Source organism: Drosophila elegans, unplaced genomic scaffold (assembly GCF_018152505.1).
Source record: "Drosophila elegans isolate 14027-0461.03 unplaced genomic scaffold, ASM1815250v1 contig_183, whole genome shotgun sequence".
NCBI lineage: Eukaryota > Metazoa > Arthropoda > Insecta > Diptera > Drosophilidae > Drosophila > Drosophila elegans.
Window position 1 is genome coordinate 5372054 of NW_024545550.1, and position 16161 is coordinate 5388214.

A 16161-nucleotide genomic window follows, 5' to 3' on the forward strand; every position below is an offset into this window, starting at 1 on the left:
TAATTTTTTTTCCTATTTCAGTTTATACTAGGAAAAAAACATTTACATTATTTTTTATCAAAATATTTTAAAATAAGAATGTATATAAACTATAGCTAAATCTTAAAACAGGAAACTTGGCATCACTATCTATAGAGAAACAGCTGTCAGCTGTTTGCGGCGTGAGGTTACGTCTTCTCTGATTACGAAAAGTCTTAATAATTTGTTTAAAACACTTTTGAATTAAATATAATTATAAAATGTCAAACAGCCACTTGTTCTTGAAGTCTGGCTTCCCACGAGCTCCCCTGCAAAATGGACTTGGACGCTATGTTTGCCAACTGCAGAGGATTACACTAAAGTTCTGCAAGAATAATGGATCCAGCAGGGGCATGCGGTATGGAAAAATAATATTATTGTACTTTAAAAATAGTTTAAATTATTATAAACGTTTTACAGCGACTTTATTGAGAACCACTTGGTGGACTTCGCAAAGGAGAATCCCGGCATTGTGGTCTATGTGAAGCCCAGACGCCATCGCACCCCAGTTTTGGTGGGCGAGTACTGTGAGTACTTCATTTTTTAAGAGACTCAACATCAAATCTAATAATACTTGGTTTAAATTTTTAGTTAAATAGACTAGTCCTTACTTTCGTTGTTTACAAATAAGCATGTTTTACATTTTAAAAATCCTAGTCTATTCTAATCAAAACTATAAAAAAAGGTTTTCTGTTTTTAAAAATTTGTTTAAAACCAAATACCTAAATGCTCCAAGAGTTCTTAATTTCACCAAACAATTGCCTAAGGTTCAGGTGTTATAATTTTAAAACAATACAATACAATACAAACTAAAAAAAAATTAAATTATTTCTAGTGAACGGCGAGCGCGAGTGGATGAGCTGCAGGAACAGCACTCAAGAAGAGATCTCCAAGTGGATTGACCTGCTAAAGACCCAAAACGGCAGCTCCAGTTCGCTGCGTCTGCGTAAAATGTGGCACACGGATGTGCCATCCATCCAGGGCCCGTGGACACCATTCCTGCTGCGTTCACCAGATTCCCAGGTGTACCCCAATGAAGAGGCATCCAAGCCACTGGATACACCGCAAACCGCCACCGAGAAGCTGATCGAGCTGTTCCGGCAGCAGCAACTCGAAGCTGGCGAGGAGACCAACGAAGTTTTAAACAAAAAGAGGGCCGAGTAATAGTTGTATAGAAATTAAGACTTTTTGGTAATTGTTGCTTTTATTTTTATAGTCAACATTGTTATGTTGGTAAACAAATAAATATTTAAAATCTAAACGACTAAAATGGTGCTTCCTCCGCTTGAAATATCGATCCAGAAGTCATTGAAAAATTCGAACAACTTATTGTCCCCTTAGCGTTGTTTGATTTCAGATAGTTTCGATATGTTTCGGGTTGTTGGAATATCATTGTGGGAGTATCATAAATAATGCTTAAGGTTACTGACCCCTTTGAGGCTTGGAATACATATAGAAATACAAATTAATGTGCGAACCAGACTCTCAGACAAAAGAAGTCGCGGTGTAAACAGGTTATGGTGACAACTTAGAATAAACAACTTAGCATGGACTAACGCTTACAGGTGATTTAGGTGATTCCGATCAGCAACGATCAGTTAAGTACGTAGGGGTCTGACTAAGACGGTGTTTGTGGGGTACATATACAGGTAATTGCGATTGGATACAGCGAGTTTTTAGAGTATCAAAAATTAGACCACGAATAATTGCTTATGTGCTGAAGTATTTTCCATTTAACACTTAGACTTACACATATAAAGTTACACGCACGCATACGATCAACGACTTACACACCGATAAAAGCATTTTGCTCGAGTTTACAATTTCCGTGTGGTGAATTCCTTTGGCGAAATGCATTTAGTTTCTCCTAATTATTACTATATAGACCTTGAGTACACAAATGTTAACGTTGTCATCAAAATAATCAATACGGACGTCTTTACACTTTTGATATTGTTGTCAATGGTATATCACTAGTTAAACTAAATTAAACTCTTGTTTAAACACATGTCTTTTTTCCCTTCTTTCCCAGCCGTTCCTTTACTGTCGCTGCTGTTTCATATCTATATCTAGACTTTGTATTTTGGTGTTGGTGGGTGGGCTTTTAAGCAAGCATTTTCCATTCGCAACTAGCTACTGGCTGCTTTTTGGTTTTGATGATAGCCTTTTTTTCATAGCACGCAATGACAGCTCAGTTCGGTTGCCGGATCTCCTCAAATGTCGCCCGTTTCCATCGCCGCATTTATGTCTGCCACAATCTTTCCCATCACCTCGCGATAGGGGGAGTCCGATCGGAAAGCCGTTTCCAGCAGCGTCTCCTCCCCGAAGAAATCGAACACCTCGTCGATGCGGCCCAGCGATTTCTCTGTGAGATGCGGCTGCACAATCGACTTCAGCGCCACTTGCGAATCGGCTATTGACTTTTGCAGGTAGGCCAGGTCGAAGGTGAAGTCCACCTCGTAGAATGATATGATGGAGAGCTGGGTGTTCTGCAAAATGTAATAAAGTTTCAGTTTTAGAAATAAATGGTTCTAGTTATGGGTAAACACGTAACATCAGTTATAGTATTTAACAAAAGTAGTCTCACCTGAAACTTTCTCTTAAAGTTCTCCGCCTTTTGCAGCTCCTCCTCGCTGAACTGATTGTTCCGGTGGAGAACACCAATCTTGATCACGATTTTGATGATGTTCTTGATCAGCTTCTCCGCCTTGGCCTTGTTGCCGGTGTGCATCTTGCACAGCCTGTACAGGTTGTCCAGCAGCGAGGCCGTCGTCCCGTCGATAAAAGTCTTCGCAATGTTTTTGGTGGCCATGCGTGAGAGGATTTTCTTCTGCGCCCGCAGCCCGATATCGTGCGACTTGAAGACATTTTCAGCCATGACTAAAGCGGAAGGGAGGGGTGCAGATTCAGATATTATTATCGCTGCATATTCATTGAATAAAGCATTGTGGTGGAGCAATTCGAGTAACTTGAACCATCCAAACAAAACGGAGAAACAACTGAGCAACCAAAGAAAACTGAACTGAACTGAACTGAAGTGGCAACTGAAAAGCAAATGCAAAGCAGATCCGCACTTTTCAGCGTTTTACCTTCCAAGTTCCAGTAGTCGACGCTCCAGAGCAGCAGACATTGTCGTAGCCCGGCCACCGACATCGTTGCTATATATCACACATATATTACACCGATTCCAGTCGCAAGCATTGATAAGGGAATTACAGATATAAAAACATAAATGATTGAGAAACGTCATCAACACCGTATCTCTAGATAAAGCCAACCTCCTTCTTTCTTTGCTCCGTTTACTTTGTTTTTCTTTGTGTTTTAACTGAAGTGGGCAATAATACAGTCTACATGGCCTAACTTTGACTAGGATGAGTCATATAAAATATAAATGTTTAATTTAATATACATACATATTTAATTAATTTAATATATGAACTTATTTCAAGTTCATTATCATTAGCATTCGTCACAAAATACTCTTGTGTGCAAACAACTAGTGATAATGATAATTTCTTGAAAATAATATTTGAAAGTATGTATATAAAACCGTGGTTGTTAAACACAAATGAGCTACAAGTTATGCTGTTCCTTATATTGAGATTGGACCGTATTAATAATTGATGACCAACTGAGCCCCTTTTGGGTGGCTTCACTAACCGTATGTGTATATAAGGTCGTTCTAACGGCGACGAAGCGCGTGTCGTACGTGTTGGAGCCTTAAATGGAAATGCGGCAGCTTTTCCAACTGTCCAAACAAGGAGTCTAGACCAGGGCTAGCAAACCATGGAATCCCCTTGCGGGTCAGCAGAGTTCAAGCTCTCAGATACATATATGTAGGTGTATTAGCCAGAACCCACCCAAGTCGTAACTAAACTTAATCCAGGGCATCCCTGGCTGCTAATTTAACTAAGTGAATTCCAGTTCCAGTTAGATAACGTCTGGCGTACATATATAACCGTGTCATGACACGGACCGCTCCAAATGGTTAAGGTCACGCAAAGTGCAATAAAATGGTCGGTCCGAAAGGAGGCCTATCCCCAAACAAAAAGGGGGGAGTGGCAGTGGGTGGGTGGGCGCCGTCCAAGGACAGCAGTGGAATGCGGAAATGCGCTACGGCCAAAACATTTCGGCACTTGAGTGTGTCTGGGCCAACTTTATATATTACTCCTCTAACTAATGAGTTTTTGGAACACCGTTCCATGCATTTGCGTGTTTTGTTTTCTCAAGGGGGGTGTTTCTTTGCCTACTGGGTGATATTGATTGCAACTGGTGTACCCGCCCCCCTAAAAAAACCAGAATAGAATTCCTACTTTGGCGCTCTGCCCGCTCACCTGTGTTTTTGTTGCTGCAGTCCTTGAATCGTATCCTTGAGTCCTTCTCCTCCTGTCTGTGAGTGAGTGTGTGTGAGTATCTAATGACCTATCCAGTATTTCGACTCCTAGCATAAGCAACTAAAAAGGGACAGCTGCATTTAAATGCGCAAATTGTAAACGATTCGCAGCGATCTTTATGCGCAACTTTGATTAAACATAAAACAAGTCAGCGAACAGCAACAAAAAACAAAATATGAGCCAGTGTGACCGGCTGCTGCAACTGGCCAAATCATATAAACAATGGATTGGTCCAGGTATTTGTCACAGTTGGTAGCTTTTGGTATTTTTATTTAATGTACCCTTAATAGCGGCAAGATTTTTTATTTTGTTCTATTTTTGAATTTAATAAATGTTTTTGTTTAATTATTTAAATGATTAAGAGCGGAAATGAACGTAAAATAACAGATCAACAACGTATGATTATATTAAATTATTTAATTCTTTAAAATTAGAAAACTATTTGCATTTCGTAATGTTAAATAACAGTATATACAATCTTCTTAGTACTATTTACCAATAACGTGCTTTTAACCTGTTGAATTCAGCCAACAAAAAATGATTTAGTTAATAGTTTTGTTTTTAAAAACAATTCAAATTTAATTGGGATCCAAAAGTTGTTTGTTATTCTGTGAACACTTACAAATTTAGTTATTTTGATCGTTAGAGTGAGTTTTTTGTTATTTAAATATTAAATTAAGTTTAAAGCAAACCTAACAATTTTAAATAATTTTAAACTATTTAATAATAGATTGAGAAATACCGCTTTCGTTATTTTGGCGGTTTTTTCGCTCCAAATAGTATAGTTTACGTATCCGAAGACGGTCACACTGCCCAAAAGTCCAGCTGCGTCGTTGAAAAATATTTTCGATGCATCGTAGGTTGTTTTATTTCAAAGGAAATAGCAATTAATATAGTGGAAAACGAGGATTTAAAGGAGCAGTCGCCCAGCGGATCGCAGGATGAACATATACAACAAGTTGCGGGCCAGGGAGCATGGATACGGTGAGTTTTTCGCTTGGCGGGAGAATCTCACTTTTGGCGCTCGAATTTCCTGCAAGCAAAGGTGTTGATTTCAAAAAGGGTTCGAAGGGTTTGCCAAGGCTTACTGCCCCATTTCCAGCGATGTATTGATCCAGCTTGGAGGATCATTTGTGGGACGCGATAAACCCGATTAGTTGCCCCATTAGAAACTGCTGATCTTGCAGAAAATCCGTAGAAAACTATGGCATAGCCACGGCACTAATTTCATAATGTCCCATTTGGAATTTTTCCACAGCCAATGAGAGGACCTACGACTTCGCGCTGCGTCGCCTTTCCGTGGCCAAGGAGGACAGCTGGCGGGGCATAGCGCCGGCCAACTACTGCCCGGACTTCAATCCGGAGCCACCGATCTTCTCCGCCAAGTTCGCCAACTGCGATGGCTACCGGCACATCCTGGCGATTGCCAACGAGGACGGCAAGATCACGCTGCAGGACACCACGCAGCGGAATCACCAGCCGGAGGAGCAGTCCCTGGTGGGTCCTCAGTGCCACTACAACGCTGTCTTCGACTTGGAATGGGCCCCCGGCCAGATGCGTTTCGTCTCCGCCTCGGGGGATCACACGGCCCGACTGTGGGAGGTGGCCGGCTCCGGCATCCGTGGCCTGAACTCCTATGTGGGCCACACAAGGTCCGTCAAGTCGGCTGCCTTCAAGCGCACCGATCCCGCTGTCTTCGCCACCGGCGGACGTGATGGCGCCATTCTCATCTGGGACATCAGGGCCAACCTGAACATGGACCTCACGTCGCGCGTGGACAACTGCATCTATAGTGGCCACACGGGCGGACCGGGCACCCCAGTTTCCCAGCGAAAACAGCGCACACGCACACCCAAGATGGCAGGGGGAACCACATCGAGCAGCATTACGGGCTTGGCCTTCCAGGATAACGACACGCTAATCTCCTGCGGCGCCGGCGATGGAGTCATCAAAGTGTGGGACCTGCGGCGGAACTACACGGCCTACAAAAAGGAGCCACTGCCCCGGCACAAGTTACCTTATGCCGGCCACTCCACCTTCCGCGGCTTCACCAACCTCATTGTGGACGCTTCCGGCACCAAACTGTATGCCAATTGTATGGACAACACCATCTATTGCTACAACTTGGCTTCCTACTCGCCCCGCCCGCTGGCCTGCTACAAGGGCCTGCTGAACTCCACGTTCTACATCAAATCCTGTCTCAGCCCGGATGGAAAGTATCTGCTGAGCGGAAGCAGCGACGAGCGGGCCTACATCTGGAATCTAGATCATGCCGAGGAGCCGCTGGTGGCCCTAGCTGGACACACAGTGGAGGTAACCTGCGTGGCCTGGGGCTCCAGTCACGACTGCCCCATCGTCACCTGCAGCGATGATGCGCGGCACAAGATCTGGCGCATTGGACCCGATTTGGATGGCCTCAGTGAGGCGGAGCGGGCGGAGATGTACCGAGGAACTGCCTCCTATGTCAGGGAATTCGGCAAGAGGAGTGCAGGTCCATCTACCGGAAATCACAAGTACAATCTGCGTGATCTGGAGTCGACGCCGAGGTCACTGAAGCGTCTGATGGATCAAAACGAGCGGACACCTGGCTCTGTGGAAAAGACGACCACCAAGCGCTCCTTCCTGGATATGCTGGGCGTGGCTAGTGGCGAGACGGACGGCTCGGAGCAGCCCCAAAAACGAGCCAAACCGCTGGAGTCCCGTGGTCGGCGGCTCTTTGGACCTTCTAGCCAGGAAACCACTTGTCGGCACATACAACTTCAGCCCATCAATGAAGAAGAGGCCTCGCCAAGCAAGCGGCAAAAGGAGAACTCTGCGGCGGAGGATGTATCGCCTCAGCCCAAGATCCTGAGCACGCCAAGTCATTCGCCCTTGAGTGAGAACGTGAACCACATGTACACCTCCCCGCCAACCACTTCAGCGGCAGCAGCAGCTGCGGCAGAGGCAGCCAATCCACCGCCCATCTCCGCCATAATCTACTCGCCCACCTCCAATCTGCCCAACTATGTGGTGGACGGCGAGGCTCCCCACCTGGGCATCATGTCGCCCAAGCGGAAGGCCAAGGAGAAGGTGGACTGGCTGACGAATATCCGCAAGCAGAAGCTGATGAGTGGTCGGGCACATGTGACGCTGAGCGATAAGATCAGCGAGGAGCAGCAGGCGGACGTACTGGCATCGCCGCGACTTCAGAGCCTGCGGCAATCCGAATGCAGTCCACGGTTGCAGGCCACGCCCCGCAGGCGCATCTCCCACACGGATGCAGGCGGTGGCACACCAGCTGGCAGCTCCTCCCATTCCCAATCCCATTCCCACACACAAGCTCAGCCGAGGACTCCAACTTCTAGTAGGAGAAACAGCGAGACGACACTCTTGCGATTCTTCAGCATCCAGCGGAGCAGCAGTGTGCCGGCGGATGAAACGACGACGGCCACTGCTGCTCCCGCCTCCCCCACTCCCCCTGCCGTGACTGCTTCCGCTGCCACGCCCCTTAGCCTGCGTACGCCCACCACGGCGGTGGGCAGCGATTGACGCGGGGCCTCGCGCTTCATTTTCCATTCAAAGGGCAGGTCACAACACCACTATTGCACTTGTAGTTTTAACCGGACATTGTTTAAGTTATTTTATGTAGATCCTAGGTTGCATATATCGCGGGACGAGTTGGTAACCAACTCCCCGCCATTTGTACAGCGCCCATACAAAAGACTAACGTACCCAAATAAAAGTAAGTCAATTTTCAACTGCTTGTTTTGATTATGTTTTGATTAATGATGGTTTTGAAAGCCAATCACTGTGGAAGGCAGTAAATGTAAAGATTATTTAATTGCTTAATCTGCTGTGATGGTCCGATCATCACGAGTAATTCGTTATTTGAAGTGTAGCTAAAAGAAAATCGTGTGACTACCAAAACTGAGTTCAATGCTCCGTTTAATAATTATTCAAAGAATACTCACGTCTTATTCCTTATTTTCTAAATGTTTATTTTAAGCATAACCAATATAAAACCCTTATGTCCTACAGCCTCCAAATCAATAACTAGACTTGACTGGTTTTTAATGTACTTTTTATTACAATTTTTTTTTGGCATAATCAAAATGTTTTTAAGTGGCACTCGTGGCTAGAAAGACGATTCTCCTACTGAACCTTCTTCTGTTGCTCCTGCTGATCCTTTTTCACCGCACTATTGATTCGCATGGTGTGGAGAAGTTGCTTGGCCACACCCGCAATCAAGAGGATGTGGGTGAAGTGCAGGGCGGCGCTGGAAAGATTCGTGCTCGGATAGGTGTTCCAGCAGTACTCGATGAGGCCGAGGATGAGGCATCGCACGCCCAAGGAGTACGGCGTGGACCAGGCCAAATAGGGCAGCGAGTGGAAGTACCAAACGTAGAATTGATAGTGCAGGGATCGGGAGCAGGCCACGCCCACCAGGTTGCAGAGGAAGAAGGGGAGCAGGGCCAACTGGGTGCAGCGATCGAAGTGGATGCCATAGCGTTCCGGTTCCGACTGGACAGGACCTGCAGTTGCCTTCGCTCCGGATGCCTTCTGCAGGCTCTTTTCGAAGGCTTTCAGGAAGGACTGTTGCTCGGTTGTGAACTTATTCTGATCCTTGTCCTTGTCCTTGTCCATCTTTTTCAACTTTTTCTGAGCCTTCAGCTCACGATTCTGCTGCGCAATTTGCGGCTGCAGCTGATCCTCAACGCGACGCAGGCGCACATAGCTCTGGAAGAAGGTCCAGGTGGGTTTGGCGAAGGCCAAAAGGAGCAGTAGATGCAGGCCCAGCAGCGACAGGTGGAAGCTGCGATCCTCGAAGATCTCCCTGGTCAGAAAGCGATAGTTAACCGTCCACTTGTGCTCAAAGATGCGGCCCAAATCAAAGCTTCCTCGAAGATATTCGACGGGATAAGTGAGCAGGAACGGTGCTCCCAGCAGCAGTTGTATCACTCCGCACACGGCCAACTGGAGGATCGTTTTCAAGACTCCCAAATTGGCCAGATAGAATAGGAACAGAGCCGGAGCAAACAGCAGGATGTTCATCTTAACGCCCACCGCCAAGCTGAAGAAGGTGCTGCCCAGGGTCCACCGTCGATCCAGGAAGAGATTGAGGGATGCGTAGAGCAGCAGCACTGCCACGGGATCGTTGAACAGTCGCAGCACGTAGATCGAGTGGATGCGGTACGAGGTGAAGGCACTGAGCACCAGCACGTAGGGCGGCACCTTGCGGCTCTTCGCATACAGTCGCAGCACCAGGGCCAGCTGGAGCAGGTAGATCCCGGCGAAGATGTACTGCGCCAGCCGCACATTCGTTCCGTGGGACGTCACGTAGTAGAGAGCCGAGTAAATGTATACAAAGGCAGCCGGATAAACCAGAGGACCGGTGTCACCTGCGGAATTAAATAAATGGTATTAATGAATTGTAATATTTGTATTTGAAGATCTATTACTACTATTAAATGTACCACTCTATTAGTTTTAAAACTAATTCATACTATGTATAAATACCATTATGCGTATGCGTGTGATTGTTTAACTATACATATATAACATTATTATATGATTTATTCTTTGCAAATAAACAACTCAAAATATTCCACAGCAAATAATACAAATATCTTACAATTAATTTCTTATCTCGCACCTTATTTCTATCCAATTTATTTTTATTTAAAGTACATTTAGGCAAATAACCATTGTTTATTACTGGCAAAAATGCAAACAGTTTTCAATTGTTTATACAAATAAAAAACTCGTGTCTCTTCCTTATTGTATTGAGAACAGTAAAGTCTTTTCGAATTTTGTCTCAACCCGCCAAACTCGACCGTTACCGATTCGATTCAAATTCAGAGTCAGCTGCTCGATTGCGCTGCGAATGGCGGGCGGTGGGAACGGAACGGCTGACGTAACGGGCGGCGCGTCGGGGTGACTGTCAAAATGTCAACGGGAAAGGAACACCGAGCAAAGGTGCGAGCGAGAGAGAACATTCGTAGGGCAGCATGGAGGTTACGGCATGTTAGCTGAAAAACTGATACTTTTATGGAAAAATGATGATTTCGTGTAAAAATTTCAACGTATTCCGGCAACTGCCGGCGGTGCGCAGCTGTCTGGTGGCCACCTCGTGCTCCGCGCCCAGTGCCACCGCCTACCGAAGTCTCTCCAGCGCTTGGCAGCAGCCACAGCAGCCGCAGCAGCCGAGGAGGAGCGGAAATCTGGCCAAGCCGGAGCCCCAAGTCCGCCGCTTTCACACCACGCGCCATCTCCTGGCCAAGGACTACTACAAAACACTGGGCGTGGCCAAGAACTCCAACGGCAAGGACATCAAGAAGGCCTACTATCAGCTGGCCAAGAAGTACCATCCGGACACGAACAAAGAGGATCCGGATGCGGGCCGCAAGTTCCAGGAGGTCTCCGAGGCCTACGAAGTGCTCAGCGACGAGCAGAAGCGCCGTGAGTACGACACCTACGGCCAGACGGCCGAGAACATGGGTCGCCAAGGCGGCGGTTTCCCCGGCGGAGGAGCCGGTGGCTTTGGACCCGAGGGCTTCTCGCAGAACTGGCAGTTCCGCTCGACCATCGATCCGGAGGAGCTCTTCCGCAAGATATTCGGCGAGGGCAACTTCCGGTCAAACAGTTTCGACGACTTCGCCGATTCGAAGTTCGGCTTCGGACAAGCCCAGGAGATGGTGATGGACCTCACCTTCGCCCAGGCGGCCCGCGGCATCAACAAGGATGTCAACGTCAATGTGGTGGACCAGTGCCCCAAGTGCGCCGGCTCCAAGTGCGAGCCGGGCACCAAACCGGGTCGCTGTCAGTACTGCAATGGCACCGGTTTCGAGACGGTGTCTACGGGACCCTTTGTGATGCGCTCCACCTGCCGCTACTGCCAGGGCACGAGGCAGCACATCAAGTATCCGTGCAGCGAGTGCGAGGGCAAGGGCCGCACGGTCCAGCGCAGGAAGGTCACCGTTCCGGTGCCCGCTGGCATCGAGAACGGGCAGACGGTGCGCATGCAGGTGGGCAGCAAGGAGCTGTTCGTCACCTTCCGCGTGGAACGGAGCGACTACTTCCGGCGCGAGGGAGCCGATGTGCACACGGACACGGCCATATCGCTGGCCCAATCGGTGCTGGGTGGCACTGTTCGCGTTCAGGGCGTCTACGAGGATCAGTGGATCAACGTGGAGCCGGGCACCTCGTCGCATCACAAGATTATGCTGCGCGGCAAGGGACTGAAGCGGGTGAATGCCCATGGACACGGCGATCACTATGTGCACATCAAGATTGCGGTGCCGGACAGCCGGAAACTGGACAAGCAGCGACGGGCTCTGATCGAGGCGTACGCCGAACTGGAGGAGGATACGCCTGGCCAGATCCACGGAATCACGAACCGCAAAGATGGCAGTAAGAAAGCAACGTAAATAATCTCCTGATCTACCAATGCAATCTCTAAATGTAACTTGGAGTTTGAATTTGTAGTTTAAATATACGTGCGTTTTAAGTGCGAGCTTGTTTTAAACGATGGTGTCTTTCTCTTTGTCCCCCAACCTCTCGTTGCAGCGCAGGAGCGAGTGAGGGATCAAAAGCAGGAGCAGGAGCAGGAGAAACTGGCGGAACAACCGGCTCAGCAGCCGGATCAGGTGCCTCCAAGTCAGGAGCAGGAGAAGCAGAAACAAAAAGCAAAGACCAGCGGACGACCGAAGAGGAAACCAAAGCGAAAGAAGGCGGCGGATCAGGATCCGGACAAGGCGACGGCGGAGGCTTCCTAAACAAAATCAAGTCCATGTTCAACTAACAGTCGTTGGCGCAACTTGGTGGCCGATTCTGTTTGTTAGTGTCTAAGTTAACGCACGTTATTGTTGCTAAGGCTTAATCTAAGTTCGGGGCGGGAACCGAAGGAGTGTGTATTCCAAATACAAGTCGGTTCGAGATGAATAAACCAAATTGACCGTCAATCGAGCAAGCAGTGTGTTTATGCGGTGCAGAATATACAAAAAATATGTTGTAAAAAGAATTATCTTAATACAAATTCCAAGTTTTTCCTCGATGTAACATTATCCTCATTTTTTGGGATCTTTTTCTTTCCTAAACTCTGATTTCGTTAGCAGTTGACTTTAAAATCAATTAACTTAAAGTAAAGAACGATTTTTTTAACAAGTTTGGTTTTGTTTTGCATTATAATCTACCTACCGTTCTTCATAAAATAAAAGCTGATAAGAATATCAAAAGGCAAACACTTACTTATTTACATTTCAATTTTTATATATTTCAATATTAATAGTTTGATTTAAAAGTAGCTAGAAATTTATTAGACCTAACATCTGTCTTTACTGGTTATGAATAGGGTTTTCCAAATAACATTTTCGTACCATTTCCTTCAAATATATGTATAGTACATATATATAATTATAATTATATTTTTAGTATTGGTAAGAACTAATTTAAAAAGATCAATATCCCATCATTTTTGAACCAAATTGTTACTTGGACTGTTTTGGAAATCGAAGTAAAACTTTGAAATGATTCCTTAGTTTAAATTAAATTAATGTTATTTGCAATAAATCATTTAAACAAGAAACAGGTGCAGGAAAAGGGACCCCGAAATGGGGTCACCTGTGGCCAAAAATAGATCCGGAAGGGAAACTCACCGCGGAGCAGGGCGTAGTTAGTGGTGCCGTTGAGGAAGCCCTCGCACTCCTGCATGTAGGCCACCCAGTCGATCTCCGTGTAGGGAACCCTTTGGATGACCACCACGTTGATGACGGCCTCCGCGAGCAGCACAAAAAGTCCAACTATGGGCAAAGCAGCCGGCTCCAAAATGAGGTACTTGAAGAACCGCACATTGAGGTACTTGTCCAGGATGGAGTCCACCAAATTGCCGGACTTCTTGCGCCGCACCGCCGGACGATGGCTGGCGGCCTTTGGCGGGGCCATTTCAGTGATAACCGGCGAAATTTAATTAAAATCCAACTCAAATCGAAACATCCACGCGACCAGGGCGGCACTATCAAAATCAGCTGTTGCGCTTCTTATCGATAGGTCTAATTGGAAATGTGAAACCTATCGATTGCTCAAGAATTTGAATTGATAGTACTAAAAACGAACAACCAATAGTCTCGGACTGGCGCCACTACTTCCGGTCGTCATAATTTTACTGTTTTCGGTCACAATAAAACATATTTAATGTAAGTTATGAAAGTAACCAGTGCTTTATAAGTGTTTTGATTGATTAAGGATTTTATTAGTGCCTAATAGGAGCACAGTGTTAAATCTGAGCTATCAAATTATTAATATATATAAGAGAATTTTTTTTTAAATTCAAAAGTTTAGAAGTTACTTTTTTTTAATTTATTTGTTTTAACAATCTGATTGTTCCTATGGGAGCTGTATGATATAGTCGTCCGAGTTAATGAAATTTAAACCGTAGTTCTGAAATGATAAACAATTACTACATCTCGAAGAACTAAACAAAATATTAAAAAACAGCAAAAGCTTTATTTTTTTTCCCCGATTGTTCCTATGGGAGCTATATGCTATAGTCGTCCGATCCAGCTCGTGCCGACTTATTTACTACCTGCAACAGGAATATAATTTTTGGGAAAGTTATATGCAGATAGCTTTAAAACTGAGAGACTAGTTTGCGTAGAAACGGACCTGAAACTGTGAAAAGTTGAATTTTCAATAGTCCAATTTTACGTCTTTAAAAAAGACAGCACTCAATCTGAAAATTGGAGTGCAAACATATTTATAAGTAAGGATAGAAATGTACATAGGGAAGTACATAGGGAAGCTACATTCCTTTACTATTGATTATAATTATCTACTCATTTTTCAAAATAATGTTTCTGACTTTGATAGACGTTATTAGGCCTGTGGGCGGATTTGAACATAACATACATACATGAAGTAATTAGCTGCACTTCAATGCATTGAAAGCTTTGATTCGACTCAAATCCCCGGGGCAAAGGTACCAACATAAATTGCAGGTGGGAGAGCGCAACAGGTAAAAAACCAATCAACTCATGGCCAATTTGCGAGGCAGATTAACGTCGTCATCGGAATAGCAAATAGTGGGTTGTGGTGCACTGAGTGGGCGGGTTGGGCCGCACTGGCGGTTTGACGCATCGCTGAGATGTATTTGCTAAGGGCAAACGATGTAACACAATCCAGGTGAAAGGGTCGCCGGTGTGCTCATGCAAACGCAGCTCGTTTATCGGGTTACAAGTGATATGGTCGCAGTCGCAACCACACCACCGAGCCCACATCCTTTCAGGATCCACGGGGCAATTAAATGTATACCGACGGATTCGAATTTTTTTTTTGTGTTACACGGTTTTTTAACGTTTTGTTAATTGTGTCTTTTGCACCGTGTTTGCCAAAAAAAAAGGGAAAAAGTTGGCATGAGTGAGCTGCTGTCGCTCTTTCCTCGCAATTTACCAGTCCATTCAGCCAGTTGAAACACTGATATTCCAGCAATTATCCAAACAGGGAAAAACTTAAAATAAAAAGAGATTTACAGGTATTTAGCCGGGGGTGCTGTGCGAATCGGAATTTAATAACCCGTTTTGCAAAAGCGAATAAATATTTCAAATATTCGTTTTCGTTTCAATACAACAGTTTGTGTCACTGTGAAATATTTAACATACAAATGTCTTAAACTACGTTTAAAGTCTTTACCCAAGTTTAAAGTCTTTACCCAGTAATTTAATTTAGTAATTGTAGAAGCCAAGCGCAATTTACTTTCCTAATTGCAGAACTCAGTAAGTAAAATTAATATTTGTTGCATAGCAGCGGTGTACTGATGTGTTTCAAATAATTCTGCCAAGAGTTCAAATTGAAAATTAGTTGAATGTGCACTTGCACATCTTCACACATTTGCCATAACTTAAATTCTCTCAAAAAGTGAAATGAAACTATCGTATTTCTGGACAGAATTAAATACATGAGTTATTAGAATCAATCGAGAATGATTTTTCATATTAATACTTGTTGCCTTTATTAGAATATAATATTTAAGATAATTTGGGAAAGTCAGTAGGATAACTCCAAAAGTTATTAGCCACGAATTGTAAAATAATTTTAATATTATCCATTAAAAACCTGGCTTTGAAACAGCGCCTTACGGAATTCGGCAAGTCATACCCCACATTGCTCTACTATTTTTGTATTTGTGTTGTTTGTCTTGGACCCCGGTACAAATATGAGTGTGAACATATGCCTTTCATGTTTGTCACATTCATCTTTGTGGGTCAATCGAGTCTGATGTTGGGTATCGCTCTATGAACTATAGAACTAAATCGGTCATTCCTTATCGGTCGCGTCGCTTTTTGCGGACACACAGCCGTACATATGTATGTCTGTATGTATAATGTATATATGTACGTACAGCCTCTAGCTTTAAGCTATTTTCTGTGTGAGTGAGAAAATTGTTTATTAATCAATAATAATAATAATCTCTAGGCGCACGCACACGGCCACAACGATTGTATTTCGGTATCAGCCCTGTTATCAGGCCGCTGCTGCTGTTGCTCCCATTACTGATAAGCGTTTTCCCTGCCTTAATGCAAATCCTCAGCATTCGGCCTATAATAGTGGCGAACAGTACTTTGCACTCGAGTGCTTATTAATTTCATTTCCCCTCGCATTCATTTCTTTTGCATTTTATTGTCTCACGATTTAGCTATAAAATAAAAATGGGGACGGGCACTTTATTTATCGACGCCTCTTACTGAATTCGCATGATACTTTAAGAGTAAGAAAAGGA

General features: G+C 44.9%; 5 protein-coding genes across 10 annotated transcripts; 3 read left to right on the forward strand and 2 right to left on the reverse strand.

Annotated features, from left to right (window-relative positions):
• Positions 1-141: 141 nt before the first annotated feature.
• LOC108143589 (39S ribosomal protein L43, mitochondrial) lies at positions 142-1279 on the forward strand. The gene is made up of 3 exons (XM_017268107.1): positions 142-376; positions 439-545; positions 854-1279. Exons 1-3 carry the CDS (start codon positions 240-242, stop codon positions 1180-1182), a joined length of 573 nt encoding a protein of 190 aa, XP_017123596.1. The 5' UTR covers positions 142-239; the 3' UTR covers positions 1183-1279.
• LOC108143587 (tumor necrosis factor alpha-induced protein 8-like protein) lies at positions 1209-4611 on the reverse strand. 3 transcript variants are annotated; one of them, XM_017268105.2, is made up of 4 exons: positions 3679-3734; positions 3108-3176; positions 2606-2898; positions 1209-2507 (listed from the first exon to the last, which is right to left on the reverse strand). In XM_017268105.2, the coding sequence occupies exons 2-4, from the start codon at positions 3169-3171 to the stop codon at positions 2232-2234; spliced, it is 633 nt and encodes a 210-aa protein (XP_017123594.1). In that variant the 5' UTR covers positions 3172-3176; positions 3679-3734; the 3' UTR covers positions 1209-2231. The 3 variants fall into 3 exon arrangements, with proteins under 3 accessions (XP_017123594.1, XP_017123593.1, XP_017123595.1); XM_017268104.2 differs by lacking the exon at positions 3679-3734 and adding an exon at positions 4353-4611 and having other exon boundaries at positions 1210-2507; XM_017268106.2 differs by lacking the exons at positions 3108-3176; positions 3679-3734 and adding an exon at positions 4353-4611 and having other exon boundaries at positions 1216-2507.
• A 603-nt stretch (positions 4612-5214) lies between these two features.
• Positions 5215-8149, forward strand: LOC108143583 (protein lethal(2)denticleless). The gene is made up of 2 exons (XM_017268099.1): positions 5215-5396; positions 5671-8149. The coding sequence occupies exons 1-2, from the start codon at positions 5354-5356 to the stop codon at positions 7938-7940; spliced, it is 2313 nt and encodes a 770-aa protein (XP_017123588.1). The 5' UTR covers positions 5215-5353; the 3' UTR covers positions 7941-8149.
• Positions 8150-8455: 306 nt separating this feature from the next.
• On the reverse strand, positions 8456-13407 carry LOC108143518 (lethal(2)neighbour of tid protein). Its single transcript, XM_017268002.2, has 2 exons — positions 13046-13407; positions 8456-9790 (listed from the first exon to the last, which is right to left on the reverse strand). Exons 1-2 carry the CDS (start codon positions 13329-13331, stop codon positions 8544-8546), a joined length of 1533 nt encoding a protein of 510 aa, XP_017123491.1. The 5' UTR covers positions 13332-13407; the 3' UTR covers positions 8456-8543.
• Positions 10356-12356, forward strand: LOC108143517 (protein tumorous imaginal discs, mitochondrial). Of its 4 annotated transcripts, none has more exons than XM_017267998.2 (2): positions 10356-11801; positions 11963-12356. In XM_017267998.2, the coding sequence occupies exons 1-2, from the start codon at positions 10448-10450 to the stop codon at positions 12190-12192; spliced, it is 1584 nt and encodes a 527-aa protein (XP_017123487.1). In that variant the 5' UTR covers positions 10356-10447; the 3' UTR covers positions 12193-12356. The 4 variants fall into 4 exon arrangements, with proteins under 4 accessions (XP_017123487.1, XP_017123490.1, XP_017123486.1 ...); XM_017268001.2 differs by having other exon boundaries at positions 10356-11814; positions 11963-12080; XM_017267997.2 differs by having other exon boundaries at positions 10357-11814; positions 11958-12356.
• Positions 13408-16161: the final 2754 nt, after the last annotated feature.

Coding starts and splice junctions, on each gene's coding strand:
- LOC108143589 (XM_017268107.1), top strand. CDS start 240: ATGTCAAACAGCCACTTGTTCTTGAAGTCTGGCTTCCCACGAGCTCCC. Junction 377..438: donor GGATCCAGCAGGGGCATGCG/GTATGGAAAAAT, acceptor AACGTTTTACAG/CGACTTTATTGAGAACCACT. Junction 546..853: donor AGTTTTGGTGGGCGAGTACT/GTGAGTACTTCA, acceptor AATTATTTCTAG/TGAACGGCGAGCGCGAGTGG.
- LOC108143587 (XM_017268105.2), bottom strand. CDS start 3,171: ATGTCGGTGGCCGGGCTACGACAATGTCTGCTGCTCTGGAGCGTCGAC. Junction 2,899..3,107: donor CGACTACTGGAACTTGGAAG/GTAAAACGCTGA, acceptor CTTCCGCTTTAG/TCATGGCTGAAAATGTCTTC. Junction 2,508..2,605: donor ACTTTAAGAGAAAGTTTCAG/GTGAGACTACTT, acceptor TACATTTTGCAG/AACACCCAGCTCTCCATCAT.
- LOC108143583 (XM_017268099.1), top strand. CDS start 5,354: ATGAACATATACAACAAGTTGCGGGCCAGGGAGCATGGATACG. Junction 5,397..5,670: donor GGCCAGGGAGCATGGATACG/GTGAGTTTTTCG, acceptor ATTTTTCCACAG/CCAATGAGAGGACCTACGAC.
- LOC108143517 (XM_017267997.2), top strand. CDS start 10,448: ATGATGATTTCGTGTAAAAATTTCAACGTATTCCGGCAACTGCCGGCG. Junction 11,815..11,957: donor GATGGCAGTAAGAAAGCAAC/GTAAATAATCTC, acceptor CTCTCGTTGCAG/CGCAGGAGCGAGTGAGGGAT.
- LOC108143518 (XM_017268002.2), bottom strand. CDS start 13,331: ATGGCCCCGCCAAAGGCCGCCAGCCATCGTCCGGCGGTGCGGCGCAAG. Junction 9,791..13,045: donor TAACTACGCCCTGCTCCGCG/GTGAGTTTCCCT, acceptor TTAATTCCGCAG/GTGACACCGGTCCTCTGGTT.